At 42.0% G+C, this 24,463-nt stretch overlaps 1 protein-coding gene across 1 annotated transcript in view; it reads right to left on the bottom strand.

Annotated features, from left to right (window-relative positions):
* LOC122797935 (gastrula zinc finger protein XlCGF57.1-like) overlaps window positions 1-24,128 on the bottom strand; it is a 380,380-nt gene extending 356,252 nt beyond the window's left edge. The window contains exon 1 of the mRNA XM_044066454.1: window positions 23,982-24,128. Within this exon, the coding sequence (XP_043922389.1) occupies window positions 23,982-23,993 (12 nt within the window). The 5' untranslated portion in view covers window positions 23,994-24,128. The remainder of the gene's footprint in view (window positions 1-23,981) is intronic.
* Between the last annotated feature and the right edge of the window lie 335 nt (window positions 24,129-24,463).

Here is a 24,463-nt window from a genome sequence, read left to right as displayed (position 1 = left end):
AAAAAAAAAATATATGTCTAAACAAGATACATAAAATCTGTTAAAAATTCTACAACACTCTAAATGACCTGAAAAATCTAGATATTTTTTATTATTATTATGTTAACTAATGTAGTATAAATATTATATAAAATTACTCTCTCAAACCCCTGTTCTGTAATTCTGGTTTCAGGGGAACTACATCATTTAGACAGGAGCCTTTATGCGCTCGAGTCTAAGAATCCACCTATTTTTATTGTGTTCAGTGTTGTTAATAATATCACCTAATCTCATATCAGTCCTGGTAACCTCCAATACCTGAAAGGCAAATTTATGCTGATCCCCTTCCTGTGCTACATGTTTAGCAAGTGCACTGTACTCTAATCTTTTACTAATACAATATAAATGGTCTCTTATCCATTCACGGAGATGTCTGCTGGTCTTGCCAACATAAAATGTTCTACACTTAGCTAAATATACTAGATTTTTGGTGTTACAATCTGCTTTAACGTTAAGCATGAACTTATGCCCAGAGTCAGGATGTATAAAGCTCGGATCTTCATTTATACTGGTACAAAAATTACAAGCACCACATCTCTTAGTGCCTGTCAGAATATGGTTCATATCTTGTCCTTCATGTTTAGGGTAACATAACTTTCTTCAAGATTTTTTATTCCTGTAAACAAAGGAAGCCTTAGTTCCAAGAAATTCCAGCTGTATTTTCATCAGTTTGCAAAACATGCCAATGTTTACTAACTATATTCTTAAAAACATTGACTTCACTACTGTATGTTAAATTAAAACAACATTTTTTGTCTCTAGATCTGTTTGAAACATTTCTTCTCTGGGGTGAGGAAAAATTCTTCTCCTCTGGGTTGAGGAAAAATAAGGTTTACCAAGATTCTTCCTCTCCTTCCTAATTACTTCACTCGTTTTATGAACCTCAGTACTATCATAACCCCTATGTTCAAAATATTTAATGAGTTTAACCAAGCTCTCTTCAAAATCTGTATCATTAACTGTTAGTCTTGAAACACGTAACATTTGTCCCTTCATAGCATTGGGGAATATATGTCCCGGATGCATTACTATCTCTATGCAGGTAAGAAGGTACACAACATTCTTTCCTATAAACATTTGTGGAAATACTGCCATCTTCTTTATCCCGCTGTAATTGTACATCCAAATAATGTGAAAACTCAGAAGAGTATTTAAAAGTAAACTTCAGGAAACTGACTCTTGTGTTCACATAATCAAAGAACTGTAAGAGTTCTGCCTCAGTTCCTTTCCATAAAAGGAAAAGATAGTCTACAAAACGACAAAAGAATGCTGTATTCTTCCCTATTAGGCATTTAATATATTGAGATTCCCATTCTGCCATTACAAGGTTGACGTAGCTATTGGCACAAGGAGTGCCCATAGCTACGCCAGCCAATTGCAAATAATAATGGTGCTCAAAAATAAACACATTGTGTTCTAGAGTCATTTCCAGTAAAAAACATATAATGTCAAGGTGTTGTACACTGTATTCACTATTTCTTAAAAGAAATGCTTTCATCATTTCTATCCCAAAGTTGATAACAGCCTCCTGAGGGATGGTATAAACAGCTTCACAGCCCCTTCCCTCTCTGTAGGAACTGGCATCAATATCCACAACTACACCAAAGCACTATACGAGCATTTGTATAGATATATGGAATCATTTATACCCGACAGGATTACATCACCCCGTGCAAGGATAAGTAAACCTGTCTGGTGGATATCTGCAATACATAGACTGTATAACAAAAGGGAAAAATTGCTGTCCAAGACCAAGGAGCCGGTGCCCAACTGGAAGCAGTTTCTACTTAGCCTCAACATGCAAATAAGAGCATTACTGAAATCCTCCAAAGCAAACTGAGCCCATATTGGTAACGCCCAGTCCCCTTCTCCTTATATCTAGGGAACGGGTCATCACTGCCATCTCAAAATCAAAGAACACAGCCTCCATGGGAACTGATAACATTGCAGGAGTCTTACATGAACTCAGGCATGAACGTGCAGCACCATTAGGCACTGTATTCAACCAAAGCCTGAATACCATTGTCCCAGCTGAGTGGAGGACACCCACTGTCATCCCTTTACACCAAGGTGGACCGTCCACCGATCCGGCACATTACAGACCCATCAGCCTAACTAGTCTGATCTGCAAGCCTATGAAACAGATTATTATGAACCTTATTAAGAAGGACATTGGTGACCTCCACACACTCGATCACACACAGTTTGACTTTGTCAAAAGGGGATCGTGTCCATTACTTGGTCGACTTCGACAGTCACCAAAGCCATGGACAAGGGGAAGACAGTGTACACTACAGCACGTGTACACTACAGCACGTGTATTTGTAAGATATAAGCATGCATACAGTCTGTTACACAGGATTTGCATGAACATGTGTGTCTGGATGGGTGTGATGTGTGACACTGAAATTTCTGTCATGAGTTTCTAACCTCAATCTGTACTGACTTGCCAGTACTTCAGCACACAGAATAGGTTTTGTGACAACCATGCCAAAAGTAGACGGCACAACTGTGGACATCCTGCAACAGTCTGTGCAGTTGTCAGCTACACAGGATATCCTAGGCCTCACGTACATCCATCAATATTTATTTGGCTGTGTACTGGTTTGGTGTCTGCATCACAATCCCAAGTACACTGTCAATTTTCCCATTATATGTACAAGCAGTGTGTCACTGTCAGTATATGTTTATGAAAATATCTGTTATACTTCAGAGCTGAGTGGCCTAGTGGGCTAATGCACTATGCTGTAGTTGACAGGGTCTCTGGTTCGAGGGGTGATTATTTTGCAGACGTGCATAACAGTGTCAGAAACACAAGGTGATTAAAGCAGGTTTAAGTGGGTTTGCAAGGTACAAAGCACCACTTAGCTCTACTTAAACCCGCGCTAAGGAGTGATAGGAAAGTGGTAAAATGGGGGTAAGCAGGGGGAAAAACAATGTGAAAGGCAGGTAGTGACATACAGGACAGGTGTAGGAAAGGACCACAGCTCTCCATTTCTTGTACAGCAACAGCTGTGCAGGTTGTAGAGAATTTGGAGCCTCACATCCCACAGAGAGGCGTGTGGGCAACATAACTGTGTTGATTAATTCCTGTAATGATTGATTGCGTGCAGTGTATGTGGAGGTGAAATGGAGAGCTATATATGGGGCGATTCTTTTTTGTGGGACAGATACCCCCCCTTTTTTTTTAAGGTGAGAGTGGACTGTTGGGGAAGGGATACAGGTACATGTGTGGAGCTAAGTTGGGTAGGAGAGGTTGCATTTGCAAACAGGCAAGACAACATTCAGGGACAGTGTATGACATGAGTGGGGAAACACCTTGGATGGGGAGGGTGTTGTGCAATTGGAGAGCCATATGCCCCAGACGGCAGCAGTGAGCCTGAGCTCCCCACCCATAGGCAGTCAACACTGCTCCTTCCCTGCTCCGAAGGTGGCTGTGCTGAGGGCTGGGTGCCTGGGCCACTTTGCCCCTCCAGGATGGCCAGTCAGCCCTCAATCTAGCACAGGTGATCATTGAATCCACAGTGCATGATCTTGCGCACCATCCCTGGTAGAGGTCATTGGGTAACAACACCCTCTCCACACCTGCTCCCAGGGAGGGGACAGGCCCTGTCCCCATAGGTGGTGCAGGATCAGCAGAGAAGGCAGCACTACGTTGGGTCCCAGACATGCTGGGACCCGGTACCATGGCTGGCTATGGTAGGGTAGGTAGATTGGCAAGACCTGGCCTACCCAGTCAAGCTATGGTGTTGAGATTTTTCAAGGTTAGTAATGAACAGAACATTTAAAAGTTAGTTATAACATCATGCCAGGTTGTTGCAAATAACCCAGTAACATAACACTGCATAGCATACAAAACACACCAATAAGTGGGATAACAGTCAGTATTGAAACAACATGCCAGTAACAGTTACAGCATAAGGCCAACACAGGTAATTCAGCAAGGTATGTATACTAACAATAATAAAATACAAGGCCCAACATAACGTTTTGAGAACAACATATACATTGGGTATGGTTTACTTTTAGTATAACAATAAGAACGTATGATGCAGATAAGGGTTGGGGGGAGACAGAAAGACATTCCATTATTACCAGTATAGGGTTTGCAACAGTACTCATATAATGTACAGGTCTGCCCTTACTTTATGTATACAAGTGCCATATAGCTTCTGTAGCACCTACATAACTCTCAAGCTATCCACATGGGACAATATGGGCCAAACTGTAACACCTACAGGTACACAACTACAGAGGGGTATTACATGTCAGGGGGACATATATGTCTACCAAGGTGTACTGTGGACTGACGTAGTGTGACTGTGCTATTGACATAAATCAAGTGGATGTTAAATTGGTGTCCAAAGGATTTGGCAACAGTAATCACAGTCTGTGACAGGGTGACACTTGAGAGAGATGTATCTTGCACAGTACAGAGAGTTTACACTCCGGTACATCTGAACACACAAATTAGTAACCCATTCAAAGAGCTACTACAGCCATTTATTTACTTGTAATTCCTGTGGGGAGAACATCTGTTAAGAATACATAGCAGTTTCTATAAACATTTAGTAGTACTTGTCCCTGGATTCAAACCCCGGTCTGTGTGCGACAAAGTACATCACACCTAGCGTTTATCACAGTGAACTACTAAGCCACTGCTGAATATTGACTGACATGTGCCTAGAGCTTACCAGGTAACAAACTATGCCCTAGTAATAGAGATAGAGTGTTACACAAGACTGCAGTGACACTTGAACATACATGCATGAGATTCATGCATGACAGAGATAGTAGTAAACTGTACATTAATATATGGAATGCAGGTGTACACAATTAACGCCTAGTAGGTGGAATTGCTACTCAATGCTAGAAGTCTAAACCTCAAAATGCACTCTCTCGTGGCACTCCTAAAAATGGAGAACATCAATATCTGTGCAGTAACTGAGACCTGGTTCAAGGCTCCAGACAGCACCCCTGCAATACCAGGCTACAACTCTTACCACACTTTTCGGCCACCAAACCAGGATCGAAACACTAAAGTTGGAGGAGTGTCCATATTCACACCACCAGGCTAGTTGCCCAACACAATGCGTCTGAAATTCTCCAGGTGCAACTAATACTAGGCAAGACTGCAATCCAAATTGTAGCTTGCTACAAATCCCCCACCATGCCCCAAGATTCTCACTACACCTTTCTAAACATACTGGAAAATATTAAGATACAACCAAACACCCTAATACTGGGTGACTTCAACTACCCTGCCACTAACTGGGAAAACTACTCGTGTACCAACACCTTTGCCCAACGGTTCTTGGAATTCATAAATTGAAAAGCCCTGGATCAACTAATCCATTGTCCTACCAGGGGCTCCAGTATCCTAGACCTGGTCATTACTAACATGGGAAATCGATGCTCCACACCTATGGTCACCCCCTCATTGGTCAGGTCAGACCATATGTTAATCACCCTTAACATCCACATTCCACCCCCACCCCCCAGTAAGGAAACCTCCATAAAACACTTCTCCAAAGCCAACTTCATGCTACTCAAGTCAGAAGTGACAAACTTCATGACACCCATGCAGACAGGAACTGAAAGTTCAACTGCTGAGTCCTACACTAAGGCACTGTACGAGCACATCCACTCATGCATGAATCGTGCCATCCCAAATAAAACCAAGATGCTCTCCTCCAAAACAAATGAAGCCAATCTGGTGGTCCCCTGCCATAAACAAACGAAACTGTTGCACAAAAGAGGAAAATCCCAGGATGCAAAAAAAACTCCGTTACCAGCCTCAGTAAGAAGCTGAGATCCCTCATAAAAATCCTCCAAAGCTAGTTATGAAAATAAAATTGCCAAAGATTCCAAAGACAACCACAAGGCATTCTATAACTATGTCAAGAATCTAAATGGCAATGCTCAGATCTGCTCTGAGCTACAACAGAATGGCATTAAATATACTGATCCAAAGGATATTGCCAATATCCTGGCAGATTGATTCAGTGCCAACTTCACCCCCCCTCTCACCCCCTAAATGGCCCACCTCAATACCGGAAGATTGCCAAATTCCAGTAATAATGGTCACACAGGTAAAAACACACTAAGACTACAGCATCCATGGAACCAGATGACATCCCGGGCTGTGTACTACATGAACTGCAAAATGAACTGGCACCTTACCTAAGTGTCATGTTTAATCATAGCCTCACCTCAGGCTTCGTGCCCACTGAGTGGTGCACAGCTACTGTTATCCCACTCCACAAGGGGGGATCCATCTTGGATCCCGGGAGCTACCGCCCCATCAGTCTGGCGAGCCTGACCTGCAATGCCATGGAACTTATTATCATGGAACTTATAAACAAAGACATTGGTAACCTTCAAAACACTGGACCCCACTCAGTTTGGGTTCGTGAAGGGCCGATCTTGTCTCCTGAACCTGACTGACTTCTTCGAATCAGTCTCCGGAGCCGTGGACGAGGGTAAGGCAATCCACACAGACTATCTGGACCTCGCCAAGGCCTTTGGCACCATTCCCCACTCTGGAATCATAGATAAACTTACTAAGCTGGGCATTAATCCCTATGTCACTCGATGAGTTGCCAACTGGCTTACTGACAGAACCCACACTGTAAAAGTAGCTGACTCCAAATCCAGCTCCAGACAAGTGGCAAGTGGAGTACCTCAGGGTTCAGTCCTGGGACTACTCTTGCTTGGAATCTAAGTACAGGCTAATACTAAGGGACCCCGGCTAACAAGTTTGCAGACGACTGCAAACTGGGAGCCATTACTGAATCCCCAAATGATGTGGATATTCTACAAAAGGGCCTTACAGAAACAGATGCTTGGTGCCAGAGCCATGAGCTCAAGATCAATGCCAAGAATGTATTGTTATCCCCTTTGGGAAAAAACATGTACCCGTGAATTACCGCATAGGTGGCAGTACACTAAACACTGAAAGTGTGATAAGAGACTTAGGGACACAGGTGAACAGTGGTCTCACCTTCGATAACCACATCGCCACAACAGTCAGGAAATCCTTCTATGTGGCACACCTCATCACTAAGGGCTTTTCATCCAGAAAAAAGGAGGTAATTGTCCCACTGCACTCATCCCTCATTAGACCCATTATAGACTACAATGCCCCATTTGTTATGTACCTCTCAAGCCACCTGCAACAACTGGAAAGGCCACAGAAATATCTCACTAAAAGAATCACAGGCCTAAAACAGATGCCCTATGCTGACCGCCTTAAACTCCAGCTATACTCTTTGTCACATATAGTCTACTCAGAGGCGATCTCTGCTTAACATAAAAGGCCATGTCAAACCCAGAGTTGTTGGACATGCTACACTTAAAGAAATCCCAATCCCTCAGAGCCACACGCTCCAGGGATCTAAACCTTGTCATAACAATAAACAAAACATGCTGGAGGTATAGTTTCCTGACCCAGAGACTCCCCCAGACTCCGGAAAAGACTCCCCATACATGTCAAGCAGAGCGCCTCTTTGGCCCTCTTCAAAAGGAAACTTGACGATTGGATGGGAGAAAGGAAATTCACCCCAGGTTCACGTCAGTCACCCTGCTAGACAGGGGTCCAGGAAGTAAATAGTGTGGGAAGAAATAGCCAGGGAATTGTTACGGCTAGGCTTTTATAGGCCCTAGGGCTGATATGAACCTATGTGTACAGACCACACCTGAGTGCTGGGTTGGCTACCTGACCCATATACAGCTGCAGATGGTGTATTTGCAGTCTAAAGCTATTAGTTTCATACTTGGCCTGCAGCAGCATAACTAAGATCAGGAATGCATATAGCTGAAATGCAAACGTTAACACAAGATAATCCTGAGATACACAACACCTTTGGCATTCCTATTATTGGTTCAGATCTTAGTGCAGAACAAATATCATAATGCATTATATCTTGTAGCACAGCTCCACATCTACAGTTTAGCAAAACATTTTATTAGCTAACCTTCAGTCACTTACTGGTATTATTCCTGTTTTTACTTCACAGCTGTTGTAATACTCGATTTCATGACCAACAGCCCACAATACACACACACACTGAACAACACAGCTTTACTGGGGATGACATCATGCAGTGACTGGTATATATCTACAGTCATTATTGGTGAACAATTCATATAATGCAGGTGTTGCAATACAGCTGTAATTCCACAATTAATGCAGTAGGCACTTATTTCCTTAACATTATTAATGCAGTAGAGCTTTATGCCCTTAAAATTATTAATGCAGTAGAAACTTTATTTCATTAACATTATCAGATTTCATGCTTTCATTCTTATTTAACTGTACCTGGCATTACTCACTTATATCAGTCCAGGTCTATGACCAAATTCATTGCAGTACAATCAAAACTGAATATACCTACTGACAGTTACTAATTTACTCTTTCTTGTTTATATGACTATAGATTGCAAGATATAGCTGTACTCGCCACACTCACAGCGCAACCTGGCCAGGTGCCCTGCATGGGTCTCCAGGTTGCAAACTCTCTCCTCTGCAGCTGTGGGGAGAAAAACACACCATTATGCATACCTGTCTATCACACATTCTGAGTAGAATTTGGTAAAGCAATGAGAACAATACTTACAAACTGGTGGGACATTAAAATCTCTAGCATCTTGGACCCAGGTGACCAATAGATCCCCTTATAACACTTCAGGTAATCATAATGGTGACACACTGGCTCACTTGTGCAGGGGATACCAGTTGCACTGGTGAGATTGCATGCCGGCCAGTCCCAGGCCTCCAATTTGTACTCTGACCCCTTGTACTGGCCCTGCAGCTGCCAGACATCATGGTATTTTACACGGAGTCCAACCATGACCCTGGACTCCAGAATGCCCCATCACTGCACCTGGAAGCTTGCACTCTCTCCAACTCCTGCAATAATTCTGCATGGGTCAAATTCCAACAGGTTCTGTCTGCATTCCCACCTGTTGTGCTTAAATGAGGCCGTTTTCCCACCCTTTACTGCCATTGGGCCAGTTTTAAAAATGTGGTGCTTTGCTTAGCACCACCAAACCCACTGAGCTCAGCTGAGCAGTGCTTAAACTGGCAATGCTTAGCGATGTGCAAACCAGCTTAGCTAGGCAATGCTTAAATGGGCATTGCTTAGCATTCCTTGTTTAAGCAGTGCTTGGCTAGGCTTAGCTGTACTTAGGATCCTGCATTGCTGTGTTTAGCTAAGGTAGACATAAAGTAACCAGTAATGTCTCCCAGGGATGAGTGCTGGGCCCTTCTGTTTGGCATCTATGTTTCACACCTTCAAACCGTCATCCCCGATTAACAAAGTTTGTTGAGGACTGTAATTTGGGTGTGGTTTTTAAATTCCCTTTGGATATCTATTATCCTTCAAAATGAAGGAACTAAAGCCAATCCATGGTGCACAAAAAAGGGATCAAACTAAATGCCTAATGATGTCGCACCCCCCCCAGGAAGCTGAAACACTCTCCATCCTAGTTCACTGAAAAAACAATTTTACTATATGAATCAGGGATCTGGGCACATGGGTGATAATTCTCAAAGGACAGGGCAAGTGCTGACAAGTGCTGACTCTACATTTCACAACTAATTACCAAGGGCATGTTTCTAAAGCGAAGGAAGTCATTGTGCTTCTGTATTCTGCCCTAGTCAGACCCAATACTAAATATAATGTACCCCTCAGCATGTATCAGGTTAGACATGTTAAAAAACCTGAAAGTCAGATGTTCATTTGTTCAGAGCTTCTCTGTACCTGCTTGGACACCTGTGACTACAAGACTTGGATTGCTTCTAAAACCATCTGGACCTACAAAGCTGATAAGTATTTATTTGCAATTTCTCTAATTGTTTCGGTAATAATGCCCGACAGGGTGTGTATTAATGTGTAATTAATGCCCACCCAGGGGTGTGTGAGGCCAGACCTGACTTACAAAGCAACTTGCATCTGAAACATCGTTTAGAATACCTCCATGATCTGATCAAAAGATGAGAATCAGTCTCAGTAAAAATAACAAAATATTGCAGAAAATATGACAACATTGTCTCTCAAACCCCCCCCCCCACACACACACACACACACACACACACACACACACACACACACACACACACACACACACACTCCTACAAAATAAACTCTCCTTGAAATTAAACTCTGGCCCCCAATCCAAACATTCAAGGAGAAAAGATTAGAGTACCCATAACTCCCAGCATGGGATCCCCAGCATCTCAATGACCAGCCTTAAGGTTGTTCACCAAACCTATAAACCTATCAACCCATACCCTTCCACTTACTCAGTACTGTACTCCATTAATGCTCTGTACTTTCAAACTTCCATACTAAGTCCTATGTTACTGTCTAATGTGCAAGTCTATTCTCTCCAAGTATGTGCCTTTAACATCCATTCAAGCACACAGTGCACTCTCCCATCCAAACACACACTTTCATATGATGTTCTAACCTTTCTTTACATAATTTATAAATGAGAGCCACTAATGTACTCATTTCACATCCAAAGTACACATTCTATATATGAGCAATAGCCTTCCAGTACACTGTCATTCTTTACTATTTGTACATAATATCTTGTCATTCCTCCAATGTACTGTATTGAGCAAATAGTACAATTCCTTATAGATGTACCACCCTACAGATGAAATTACAGGTGTTTTGTGTGTGTGTGTGTGTGTGTGTGTGTGTGTATATGTACCACCCTACAGATGTACAACAGCACTGTAAACATGAAATTACAGGTGTTGTGTGTGTGTATGTGCCACCCTACAGATGTACAACAGCACTGTAAACAACATGAAATTACAGGTGTTGTGTGTGTGTGTGTGTGTATGTACCACCCTACAGATGTACAACAGCACTGTAAACAACATGAAATTACAGGTGTTTGTGTGTGTGTATGTGTGTGTGTGTGTATGTACCACCCTACATATGTACAACAGCACTGTAAACAACATGAAAGTCCAGGTGTGAGTGTGTGTATGTACCACCCTACAGATGTACAACAGCACTGTAAACAACATGAAATTACAGGTGTTAGTGTGTGTGTGTATGTACCATCCTACAGATGTACAACAGCACTGTAAACAACATGAAATTACAGGTGTGTGTGTGTATGTACCACCTACAGATGTACAACAGCACTGTAAACAACATGAAATTACAGGTGTGTGTGTGTGTGTGTGTGTGTGTGTGTGTGTGTGTGTGTGTGTGTGTGTGTACCACCCTACAGATGTACAACAGCACTGTAAACAACATGAAATTACAGGTGTTTGTGTGTGTGTGTGTGTGTGTACCACCTACAGATGTGCAACAGCACTGTAAATAACATGAAATTACAGGTGTGTGTGTGTGTGTGTGTGTGTGTGTGTGTGTGTACCACCCTACAGATGTACAACAGCACTGTAAACAACATGAAATTACAGGTGTTAGTGTGTGTGTGTGTGTGTGTGTGTGTGTATGTACCACCCTACAGATGTACAACAGCACTGTAAACAACATGAAATTACAGGTGTGTGTGTGTGTGTGTGTGTGTGTGTGTGTGTGTGTGTGTGTGTGTGTGTGTGTGTGTGTATGTACCACCCTACAGATGTACAACAGCACTGTAAACAACATGAAATTACAGGTGCAGCACTGTAAACAACATGAAATTACAGGTGTGTGTGTGTGTGTGTGTGTGTGTGTGTGTGTGTGTGTGTGTGTGTGTACCACCCTACAGATGTACAACAGCACTGTAAACAACATGAAATTACAGGTGCAGCACTGTAAACAACATGAAATTACAGGTGTTTGTGTGTGTGTGTGTGTGTGTATGTACCATCCTACAGATGTACAACAGCACTGTAAACAACATGAAATTACAGGTGTTAGTGTGTGTGTGTGTGCGCAAAAGATATATAGAGATATAACTATAAATAAATACACAAACATACACATATAATCACTCCCTATCAGTTGACTGAATTTTCAGAAACTCGAAATTCCTATGGTAGGCACCATAAGATCGTGTTTCCGAAAACTCAAACCTTTTGAATAACTGATCACAGTACAGTGCAGATCAGGAAATTTACCCTTTTCCTCAATTTAGTACATTCTCAGAGTTGGTACATAAAATTTGCAGGGGGTGAGGGGGTGTAACAGCGTTTGTCCTTGTGCAAAATCATAAAAAACAAGTAGATGTGTTGGGTTTTTTTTCTTTGATGGTCCCGACCATATGAATTTTGAGTGTCTGAAAACTTGATGATTTCAGTGCAAGTAAAGTTTGCCAACTAGACTAAACCTAGCCACAAAAAGTATAATCTACACGTAGTACATGGAACTTCACAATTATACTGTAACAGTTAAATTGCATGCTTGTTCATCACTACTGTAGGGTAAGAGTAGACCTTAAGAATTTTTAATAAGGGTGCTTAACAATTGTTAAGCTCTTGCCAAAACGGATGTATTTGCTATAATCCTTGGAAAACTAGTTTATAAAAATCCTTCCCAACATGCAAAATATGGTATTTCTGATCAAAGACTATATGGTTTTAGGACAAGTAAAGCACCCATATTGCCCTTACTGGTTATATCCTCTAGTATTGTAATGGGCTTTCTCACAGCTGCCATTTCTATAGGTCTTAAAGAGCCTTTAAAACTGTGAACCACCAGCTATTGCTCCAATCATTATATGACTGCACCCTCTCTGCAAAAGTTTGTATCTTGGTTTCTGACTCTTTCAGAATAAACTGAAAATTATTTTAGAGAAAGCATATGTATTTGTACCAGCACTAATATCACTGTCCTTCAGGGATCAGTACTTGGTCCATTAAAATTTTCAATATTTTAAATGACCTTCCCTGAGACCTTCCCACCTTAAAATATCTTTTTTACGCTGACAATACAGGGATCACCAAAGCAAACAAATCTGTACATAAAATATATCCATCAAAATGACTTGGTTCTTCCCTGGAAGGGGCTAAAAAATAAACAAAAAATAAATTAAGCTCTCCTTAAATAGTTAACAGTCCACAATGCTATTCAGCACTTCAAATGGTCTCCAGTTCTTCTATCTTAATGGAAAACAACTACCTGTTATCCAGTAAAAATACCTCGTATTAGATCAATCTCTATCATTCCTGAGTCACTTTGAACTTAATAGCTTACATTATTTCCAATCTACTCATAAAGGAATCTAGGTAGCCCCCTGCAGTCAATGTACTACTGCCTTGGCTGGACCACTCACTATCCTTTCTTCACAAATTATCTGTTACAGACAGAGAAACCAAAACCTACCAATTGGTCTAGCACAGCTACAGCCCACTGCTAAACAATAATCTGTGAATAACGGGCCTTCCTTACTCCATCAGAAATACAATTACTACATGTTTGATCAGACCCGAGTATTCCCCGACACTTACATTAAAATCATTCACAAAGTACACCTTCATCCTGGAACACTCTGCCACACAAAATCAGGGAAACAACCATAGTATAATCCTTCAGAAAAGAAATAAAGTATCTCAAAAACTAACCAACTGTAACTGTTTTAGAAGCATGGATGAATAATTAGTCTACATTTTTTTTTGCTTATGTTTCCTTATGTTTTCTGCTAAGAAGCTCTTATTTATTTATAGTTATGCCTGCAGCCTCCCTTACTGTGTCTTGAGGCAACTGAATGCTCTTTGAAAAATTCTCAAATTCTTGTGTGTGTGTTATATATACCTACACACACACAATATATATATATATATATATAAAAAACGGAAGAAACCAAATGATAAAAACTTGTATAAATTCCAAAACTTTCCCCAATGTGATGCAGCAAACTGTAGGCAAATTCTTCAATTCTTCAGCTATCATGCAATAAGAAACAAACAATCCAACAGCGAACTAATAAAACACAAGTATTTAATGAATGCAAGCGCTTTCATGGATTCAGTGTTCCACTACATCAGACATCAAGAACAGAAAAAATCAGTATGTTTAAATACCTTCTCACTTAGTTCATAGTCAAACAATTAAACAATTAAGTACTGAATTAATTAAGAAATTGCTTACCAAATACTAACCAGTCTATATATATAAAGCTATAAAACACTATTAAATGCTTTTAAAATTAAAAGTTGAAAAGAGTTAAAAATTATTTCCTACATACAATTTCAAATACATGAGTTATACTACAAATAATCATTTAAGTCTTCTCTTCTTGAGAATAGGTTGGAGAGAGACAGTTTCATTGAAGCCTCTCCCTCGATGGGTCTCTGATCCTCTCTCCAAGAGATCTATTGGTCTTACCAACGTAAGATTTAAAACAGTTTGACAGTGTGCTACACAAACTATATTTCTAGTATGACAATTACCCGTATCTCTCAATGTCCATAAATACCCCGTATCCGGGTGTTTAAAGAAACGTGAAGAATCAATATACATGCATTGAGCACAAGTGCCACATTTCTTAGTACCCATACTGGTAATATCGACAGTATTATGTGTGTATTGCTTATTGCAAAGTCGTTGTTTAAGGGACTGTTTATTACTATATACAAATCTGGGGTGACAGCCCAATAAATCTTTAGTTTGTTGGTCGACCAATAATATATGCCAATTGCGTGACACTGCTTCCTCAACTGTATGCACATTCATAGAGTATGGAAGGATGATATTTACATTATTATGATGGTATGCATCTTCCTTTCTATGGTCTTCACCTCTATCTCTATATGAGAAATATGGTTTCGCATGAGTTGACCGTAGGGCTAAGGCTTGGGAACATGAATAGTCAAGTTCCTCTTTGCATAAAGTCATGCTTAAGGGATTCGATCTCACCTAGTAGCATCTGTTCATCACAGCATAATCTGGAAAGTCGCATTGTCTGTCCCTTTACAATATTTCTAAAAAGGTCATCATTATACATACTGTCTCTATATAGGAATGATGGTTTATAGCAGGGCTTTCTATAAGTCCTTGTTTGCCATTTACCATCATTCAAAGAGATCGTAACATCCAAAAAATGCATGGATGAAAAAGATATTTCATGAGTAAACTTTAAGAAAGTAGATGTAGAGTTGATGTATGTTAAAAACTGTTGTAATTCATCATTGTTACCCTTCCATACAATAAGAAGATCATCTACAAATTGTCTGTAGAATAATACCTGCAGATGATTACACAGATATTCCTGTTCCCAAGCCACCATGACCAAGTTAGCATTGCACAACTGGTGCCCATGGCGACTCCATTCCTCTGCCTATATGTTTTATCCATAAATGTGAATAGTACCAATTCTAAAAGTAAACACAGTAGATCCACCTTGATATAGTTGTTATTGTTCTCTACGAGAAATTCCTTAACCATTGGAATCCCCCTATCATTAGGAATACTGGTAAATAGGGACTTAACGTCCATTGTTAGCAGTATCAGATCAGAGTTATCAAGTTGTGTTGTAAAAGCATACAAATCTTTCAAAAAGTGCTCAGTATCCCTGAGTACATATTTATAACAGGATAAGATGTTTTTCAACTCATGGTCTAAATAGATAGAGATGGGTTCCGTAACCCATCCCGCTCCAGCCACAATTGGTCTAAATTTGGGCTGCAGGGGGTCCTTGTGGATCTTTGGTAGGCCATGTATCCAAAACTTGTGCTTCACGTAATACAGTCACAATGTTTTAGAATGTGGTCAGTGTCATAATTTATCTATTTATCAAGAAGTCTGACTGGGAACGAGCCAATTTTCAACAGGGGCCTGGGGAGAAACACTCTGCATGTCTTTGTAAGATGTGAAAAAACGGAGCACCCGGAAGAAACCCACACGAATGCAGGGAGGACATGTAGACTCCACACAGAAGACACCCCAGCCAAGTATTGAACCCGAGAACCTCTTGCTGTGAGGTGTAAACACAACCACTGCACCACTGTGCCATCTGATATATTTTACTGTAGCAGAAATGCATATATTCATAAACAAGCCAGACAATCAGAAATGTTTAATACAAAATACTACAGAAGAAAAAAAAAAGAAGAAGTTATGTCTTACCATAACGTTCCATATGTGTTCTAGATATCCATGTCCAAGCTTGCGCCAGCCAAAAACTCTCAGCTAAGACCTACCCATAATGTCCCTCTCTTCTTTATCTGATGTTGTACATCTTTGTTCATTAATTATTATTAGGACTGAGTCCCCAGCTACTCGAGTCCTGGGTGGCCTAAGGAAGGATATTCCTGAGCACCATACAACCAAAAGATGCTCGTCCCCTGGAGGCCAAATCCAATTTGTAATAAGAGATAAAAGGTATGAGGTCTTGCCCAAGTGGCTGTTGCGCAGATATCATCCATTGAGGCTCTGGAATTAAATGCTACAGAAGTAGCCATAGATCTGGTAGAATGAGCCTTTATTCTGGAAGGTAAGGATAGCTTATTCTGTTGGTAGATAAAGGTAATGACGTTTCTAAGCCAGGAGGTAAAGTCACTTTGGAAACAGGTTTACCCAATCTGGGTCCTGCAAAGACCACAAACAAGTGATCTGTTTTCCTGAAAGATTTAGCCCTGTCCAAATAACAACGAAGCTGCCAATGCACATCAAAGGTGTGCAAAAGGTACTTCCCTCTATTAGAATGCTGAGGGAAGAAAACCGGCAGGTCAATAGATTAAAATCCAGAAATGACCTTGGGCAAGAAAGAAGGGTCAGTATGAAGGGACACCCTATCCATGTGGAAGATCAAGTAAGGTCTCTCGACACTCAAGGCCTGCAGCTCAGATACTCTTCTCGCTGAGGTAAGGGCTACTAGAAGTAAGGTCTTCCATGACAAAAATTTTAAATCACATGAATCAAAGAGCTCGAAAGGATGACCTGTGAGAGACTGAAGTGCCAAAGGCAAGTCCCAGGGTTCTAAGGGAGGCTTGACCATAGGTTTAACATGCAATACTCCTTTCAAAAATATCTTGCATAGGCGGTGTGACATAATTGAAGAATTATTAAAGTCCATTATAAAAACTGGCGATAGCTGCTAAACGTACAGTGATCACTGATGCTAAGGCTCCTGCATGTAAAAGAGTAGTCAGGTATTGTAGGGTCTTTTGAATAGGCATAGAGAAAGGGTCTAAGTTCTGATCTTTGGCCCAAATAGAGAACCTAGTCCATTTACTAGAATGAACTTTCCTGGTGAAAGGTTTGTGTGAAGCCAGAAGAATTTCACAAACAGGAGATGGGATGTCAGGCAGCCTGGCAAGCACTGGAAGTGGAGGAACCAAGCTGTGAGCTTGAGACTGTGGAAGTTTGGATGAATCAGTCCAGGAGGATGAGATAACAGGTCTTGGGAATGATCCAGGATCCACAGGCTGTGAATCAGATGAGGCCATAGAAATGGGAACCAGACTTGACGGGGCCAGTAGGGGGGCAATGAGGATCACTTTGCTTCTCAACCTCTGAGCTTTCTGGAGAAATTCTGGAATGAGGGGAAATGGGGGAAAGGCATACAGAAGACCCGGGGGCCAATTGTGCGTTAGAGCGTTCCTGAGGGGGGATCAAGGCAAAGTAGCTCCTGCATTTGTAGTTTATGGGGGAAGCAAACAGATCGCAGCAAGGCTTGCCCCAGTGTTGGAAGATCCACTCCACTGTTACAGGGTTGAGGGACCACTCATGAGGCATCAGAATGTTCCTGCTCAGATTGTCCGCAATAAGGTTGGAACTCCCAGGAATGTGCATTGCTATAAGAAAGCGGTTGGAAGCTATCGCCCAGAGCATTACTTCCTTGCAACGGTTTGTAAGATGTATCATGTGATCGAGTGGATGAGTTAGAAATGACCATTGTGCAGAAAGGAGCCACTGCAGGATTCTCATGTGCAGCCTCGCCAGTGGTATTAACGTAATGGCAGCCGCCATGGAGCCTAAGAGTTGCAGTACAAGACGTGCTGAAGAAGGTCTTGGATTTGGCATCTTATTTTCGAAAGTCTGTGAGGGGGGGAGGAGCTTGACACGATGTTGTGTCGAAGACCGCTACAATAAATTCCAGTGTCTTTGTTGGGGACATTTGAGATTTGTCCTTGTTGATTGTAATCCCCAAGCAAAGAACGAGACCTTGAGTGCAAGAGAGGCTGTGGACTAGGAGATTCCCAGTCTGAACGGTAAGGAGCCAATCGTCTAGATACGGAAACACCTGGAATCCTTGTAGTCGAAGATGAGCTACCACAACTGCCATACATTTAGTGAACACTCGAGGGGCTGTCGAGAGATTGAATGGCAGTGCCCTGAACTGGTAGTGATTGGCTCCTAGCCGGAAGCGGAGAAACTTCCGGGAACGGTGATCCATCTTTATGTGATAGTACACATCCTGCAGGTCTAAAGAGCACATACAATTGTCCCTCCCTAGGAAGGAAGAATGGACTGTACAAGACCATCCAGAATTTTTCAGGTTTGATAAATTTGTTCAATAGGCTCAGATCCAGGATAGGTCTCCAGTCCCCTGTCTTTTTTAGCACTAAAAAGAACCTCGAATAAAACCCAGATCCTGTCTGGTCTGGTGGGATGACTCTTTTTCTTAGCAGCTTTTCTATTTCTAAGGCTGCTAATTCCCTCTGATTGGGTGGTACATCGGGGATTCGTTTGACGGGTCTGGGAATTAAATCGAATGGTATTTGGTAGCCTCTGGATATTATTCTTTGAACCCAAACATTGGTAGTAATAAGATGCCAAGTTAGCAGGTGCAGAGAAAAATGACCCTTGACTGCTTCCAAAGGAAAGCAATCGGGCCGCTGCTCAGGAGCGCTGGTAGGGTCTGCCGGAGAAAGAATCTCTAGCGCCCTGGTGACGTGTACCTCCTCTACCCCGAAAGGGGAGTCTTCCATATGAGCTGCCCCCTCTGCCCCTGGGGGATTGTTCACGAGTGTCACGAAAAGATCCTTGGGATTTCTTGAACCAAATTTTTCCTCCCATCTGGTTCCTGGAGTAGGACGTCTGGGGGATGGAAAAGCATATGCCCACAGCAGACAAGGTCTTTCCATCTTTCTCACTACGTGCAAGTGTGTCTCGTACTCTGGGTCCAAAAAGTGCAGATTTGTCGACAGGTGCATCGATGGAAGAAGATTTAAAGGGGTCTGCGAAGTCACACAACTGCATCCAAGCATTACATCTCATGGCAATGCCTGATGCGGCAGCTCGAGCTGCCCCCTCGGTGGTGCGAGATATCAAACGCATCAAGGAGTTGGAGATGGATTCAAGGGTCGCTAGCTGTGAGGCGACAGTGTCACGCACCTCATCAGGCAGTACCCCCACCAAAGAGGAAGACATTTCAGAAATAAGGTCTCTTTGGAGGTGAGTAAAGTGTGCCAGATAGTTCAGTGACCGAATGGCAAAGGTCGCTGAAGCATAGGTCCGCTTCCCTAGTCTGCCAATGGTCCGGGACTCTCTGTTCGGAGAATGGACAGTGGAACTATCTTCTGCCAGTTCCCTCTTGGTGGCCACCACCACGACCATAGAATCAACTGTCAACTGTTTGGACCAGTGGGGCTGGTCTACAGGTGTAGATAAAATTTTATCTGGCCTCAAGGGGACAGGTTCTGCATTGCCCAGGGCCTTCCAGGCATGCTGCACAATGAGCTTAACAAGGTCATCTGCCAGTGGGTTCACCCAGGAAGTAGATGGCCGGGCACGGAAGGCCTACAAGAACACCAGTTCCTCAGAAGAAGGGTTAGAGGACTTCCAGTCTCAATGCTGATTGAGGATTTCGAGAATGGCTCCGAATGAGATGTCGTCTGGTGGAGACCGTAGGGACCCTTCCCCCTCATCACAATCAGTGTCTTCAGTGATAGATTCGTCCGGCGAATCAAGGTGCTTCCTCTTACACCGTTTCTTCCAGAGTGGCTCTCCAGTGGGATCTTCTGAGGAGAACGCCAAAGGGGTTCCCTTCAAAAGGGGGGGTCTTGCGACTCCCGTGCCTGGGGTCCCGGAATACAGGGTTGGGCGAGGTGCATGCTATGGGGGGGTTCTGATACAGATGTCATTGGTGCTGACTGCGAGCCTGCGGAGTTAAGGACCCTCTCCATCACCTGAACAGAAGGCCTTCCCGAGGAGGTTTGGGAGCCCAGAACCAGGAAGGACAATCTCAGAACCGGGGTCACACCCTGACCTGAGAAGCCCACCTCCAGGTGAGGATCTCAGAGAGGATTGGAAGATGGAGCCGTGGACATAGATGGCGCCAGCGAGAAAATAGGTGCCGGGGTAGGTACCAAGGTATGGATGGTCCAAGCACTGCTCCAAGAGAGCATCGGCTCCACCTGAGCCAATGCAGAAAGGGTGGTCGGTGCCGATAGGGGAAAACTTCGGTCGGAGCACAGACAGTATGCACCGGAGTGGACATCGGTACTGAGATCTCCAGGATCTGGGTAGAGGCCGGTGGAGGATAAACAGGGGAAGATGTAGCAAAAGATTCCAAGCCAAGAGGTTTGGAATGTCTAGGTGGAATGGGCAATCCCCTAGCTGCCAGAAGTTGGTCCACAACCCGCACTAGATCTAATTCAGAAAAACTCCTGGTGGATCTAAAGGAGGCAGCTGAAGGAGAATCAAGTCTTTCTAGAAAGGGGCTAAACCTCTGCCCCAAAAAAGGGTGGTAAGTTGGAGAGTATGTTGTCCTTGGCAAATATTCGAGTTCTGGAGCCGATGGAGCCAAAAAAACTGTCGGCACCATGGCCGGGGATGGTGCTGAGGCAGGTACAGTCATAGGAGCCAATGTCGGAACCAAGGATGGCACTGAGGTCAGTGGTGCCGAGGCTGGAACTGAAATAGGGGTGAATATCATGGATGGCACCGAGGGAGAAGATACAGAGCCTGGTGCCAACGAGGTCTGTGCTGTGGGCACCGGCAAAGCACAGAGCCAACTCAGTTCTGTAACTGACGGAGATGCAAGAACCGAGGGACTCAGTTTTTCCTTATTTTTTTTTTGGTCTTTGGAATGGGAGAGACCTCCAACCCAGACACAGCTTCCGAAAAAGGTGTCTTGTTTAAACCTTTTAAAATAAGCTTATTTTTACATTCTGCTGGTGTATGATTACTAAAACTAGCGCAAATGTCACAGTCAACTTTAATATGATCCACGCCCAAACAGTAGACACAATGAGCATGTGTATCTGAGTTAGGCATCTTAACTTGTCACACTGTTTAAACCCCAACTTAGCTTTTTGTCTGACATAGTAAAGCAACAAGGCTATTCTATAGAAAAAACAAAATAAGGGAGAGAAAATGTGAGAGAATACCAACGATGATATTTTAAAAATACCACAAAAGAGGTAAGGAAGGGCCTGTCAGAGGCAGGAGAGAGGGACAGTACCAATAATGGTAGAAATTAAATTACCAATGTAAAAGGTAGGGAATAGGAGTAGGTTATAGGCGACAGTGAGAAAAGGCTAAATTGACAATTTTCTACTTAGCTTTGAGAGAGATGGCTAGCACGTCTGATTAGGAACGCAGCAAACGAGATCTGGAGTAACGAGGAGAGGGGCATTGTGGGTAGGTCTTAGCTGAGAGTTTTTGGCTCTCGCGATCTTGGAAACGGCCGTATCAGTTCCGAGAACAGAACCGAAGTCCTAATAGTAATTAATGAAGAAAGACAGATCAGCTATTACTATTATAAGGGAAACAGCACACAATTATTTTTGTGCGCACATTTCTGCATTCCTTTTTTTAGAGCAAACAATCATTAGACAAAACTAGTTTCCACTGAAGCTTTAAGCATACTAGACATCCATTTCCACTAAATCTGTCAGTGTCCTATGTAGCCTCTTCCCACCAACACAAGCTGCTGAGGTCAGAACCACAATAACATGCTGCCCCTTACATTTCAGGGCCAGAAGCAAAACACATTTATACCTACAACTGAAAGATCCCCCACTCCAATCTCAAAAAAAAAAAATTTTTCTAACTGAAATGACTCTTGTTGAATAATATTTTTTTTTTATTGTATAGCTTTTCCTTTTTTGCATTATGTTAACACTTTCAAAAATGGATACGTGTACACATGATAAGTATTTGTACTTGACTTTACTATAGTATTTGTACTTGACTTTACTATGTACTACTATGGATTTTATACTTCCTCCTTATGTATCTGTATTTTTTCTGCAGCTTTTCTCCCTAGGACGCCACTGAAAACGGGCTCCTGCAGGACAATGCACTATCCTGGAAAACAAACTGCAAATAAATAAATAAATAAATAATGCTGATCTGCAATTTTAAATAATGAAATTCTGATAAAAATCTGGAATTATACCTATGATTTTTAATGTGCAATTTCTGGTCAGCATGATTTATTTACAATTTTCTGATACACTAATGCATGCACAATTAACACAGAATCGGGGTAGGGAGCACTGAGTAAACTGAAAGCGGCTTTGTATTAATGAAGTACAGGATGCAGCAGCAAGTCCCGCTCAAACCACGCCTTCCCAGCATTGATTGACGGCGCGGTTAAACTACTGAATATTCATGCATGTTCTGGCATAAACACTGAGCCCGCTGTTGTGCGGTGCAAGTTGCAACCGTCGTACAGGGACTGTACAGTTTTCATTAACATTATGGCACGGTACACTTTAACTTTCCTGTGTATAGATTTTTATTTTGTGTGAGAATACAAGTCATTTTAATTTTGTTCCAGAGAGCTGTTACGTTTATCTTTTGGGACCGAATTTGGTAGCTTTGATTTCTTATGTTGTAATAGGGTCCTACTGGAGATGTAAACACGTATTGTCTGCGTTTCTTTGACCTCCCATTAATGACCAGGTCAGCATCTTGTCTGACATATTGCTCTTTTCGTACTGCACTGGGTTGACTAACTCCATTCCAGTTGTAATGTCGTGTTGCCAGTACAATCCATAGAAATGACATGCATAGTATAACGGGAACTATAACTGCACGTAAGCTTGTGTCAAATCAGAAATCCCACAGCTGCACAGTGTCACCCTTTACGGCGATATTTACAGAGATCGGCCTATTGTTTGAAGACACTGCCGTTTCCACACGAGAAGTTTTAATTTTTTTTATCGGCGTTTTAGCAGTTATGAGTTTGGAAGATACCTTATGGAGCTACTTATAAGGGCACCTTTTTAAATGCCCAAAATGGGACATTTGTTGTAGAAATGTCAAATTTTGCAGGGCAAGACATACCCATGGCCAGTAAAAGGACATAAATTCACTTTTTTGCCAGAATAAAATATTATTATTGTAGGATTTGAGTTGCTTATTCTGTTTCTTATAATGTTTAGGTGTTTCAGATAAAATCTGCTTTATGCAACTATTAGAGAAAATATAGGAAATATTTTTGTCCTAAAATCTCAGGACATTTGCCATTTTTTCAGTGTTTTTGCAGGACACAACTGCCCAAAAAGGGACTGTCCCTCGCAAAGTGGGACAGGTGGTAACCCTAAAAGTAACCCGAGTAGTGCCCGATGATATGCTACATTTGTAATGACTGCAACCTGATGATGCCTCACTTAAACTTTTAAACTTAAATTGAACGGACTGCGATGTACTACACTAATACAAAGCCCTGACAGCACAAGTAGGAAATATGAGAAGAAACACTTATTAACATCAATGAGTGCTATTACACAAAATGCCACCCTACATGAGAATATTTTTTTATTCAAAAGTTGTGTTTTTGTGCTAGTGTTTTTGTTAGGGTAAAATGTACACAATGTCCCCGAACATTAACATTTCTTCTGCTGCTCTCTGTAGAATGTAAGTCTTTATTATAGCTTCATCCCAACCAAGCAGCACAAACTACACCATTCACAAACACAAGGTCTGCAGCCGCAGATCTGAAAAACAAAGGTTAGTTGTCACAGAAAGATTTTCTAATCGGCTCAGATCTTAACCTCCAGCGTCATAATGAATCACACTGTTCAGGAAATCAAGAAACTGCTAACTATAAGGGTTAAGCTCAGATCTTACCTCCAGCTTCATGATGAATCACGCTGTTCAGGAAATCAGGAAACTGCTGACCTGTAAGGGTTATCAGATAATCACAAAGAATAAAAATCTAAGTAATTCTGTGCTCAACAGACAAAGTTGTCTCAACTTTCTCAAGCAAATACTTCCTGTGTGTCTGAGAAATGTGTCCCTACAAACACCTTCCACGCTGATTAATATTCATGAGCTAACGCTGTGAGAAAGAAACATAAGGAGGGGTTTGTATATAAACAATCAATAAGATAGGCTGGCATATCCAGCTTTAACCTCCCACTGCCAGGACAATTTTGCTGTAGGAAAATAGAGCAGTGCAGGTTGTGTACATGTCTACTTTCTTTTTTTCTGGTTGTGTGTGTGTGTTATTTCTACAGGATGTAACTTATGGTCATGTGTTTCATCCTGAACACCTCAAACTGCAAACACTCACAACAAAAGAAGGTACTAACTAGCCTTCTTCTGAGTTT

The sequence above is a fragment of the Protopterus annectens genome, chromosome 3.part1 (assembly GCF_019279795.1).
Source record: "Protopterus annectens isolate FY-2018-M chromosome 3.part1, PAN1.0, whole genome shotgun sequence".
NCBI lineage: Eukaryota > Metazoa > Chordata > Ceratodontiformes > Protopteridae > Protopterus > Protopterus annectens.
Note: the sequence above shows the minus strand (reverse complement) of the source record. Positions and strands in the feature narration are given on the sequence as shown.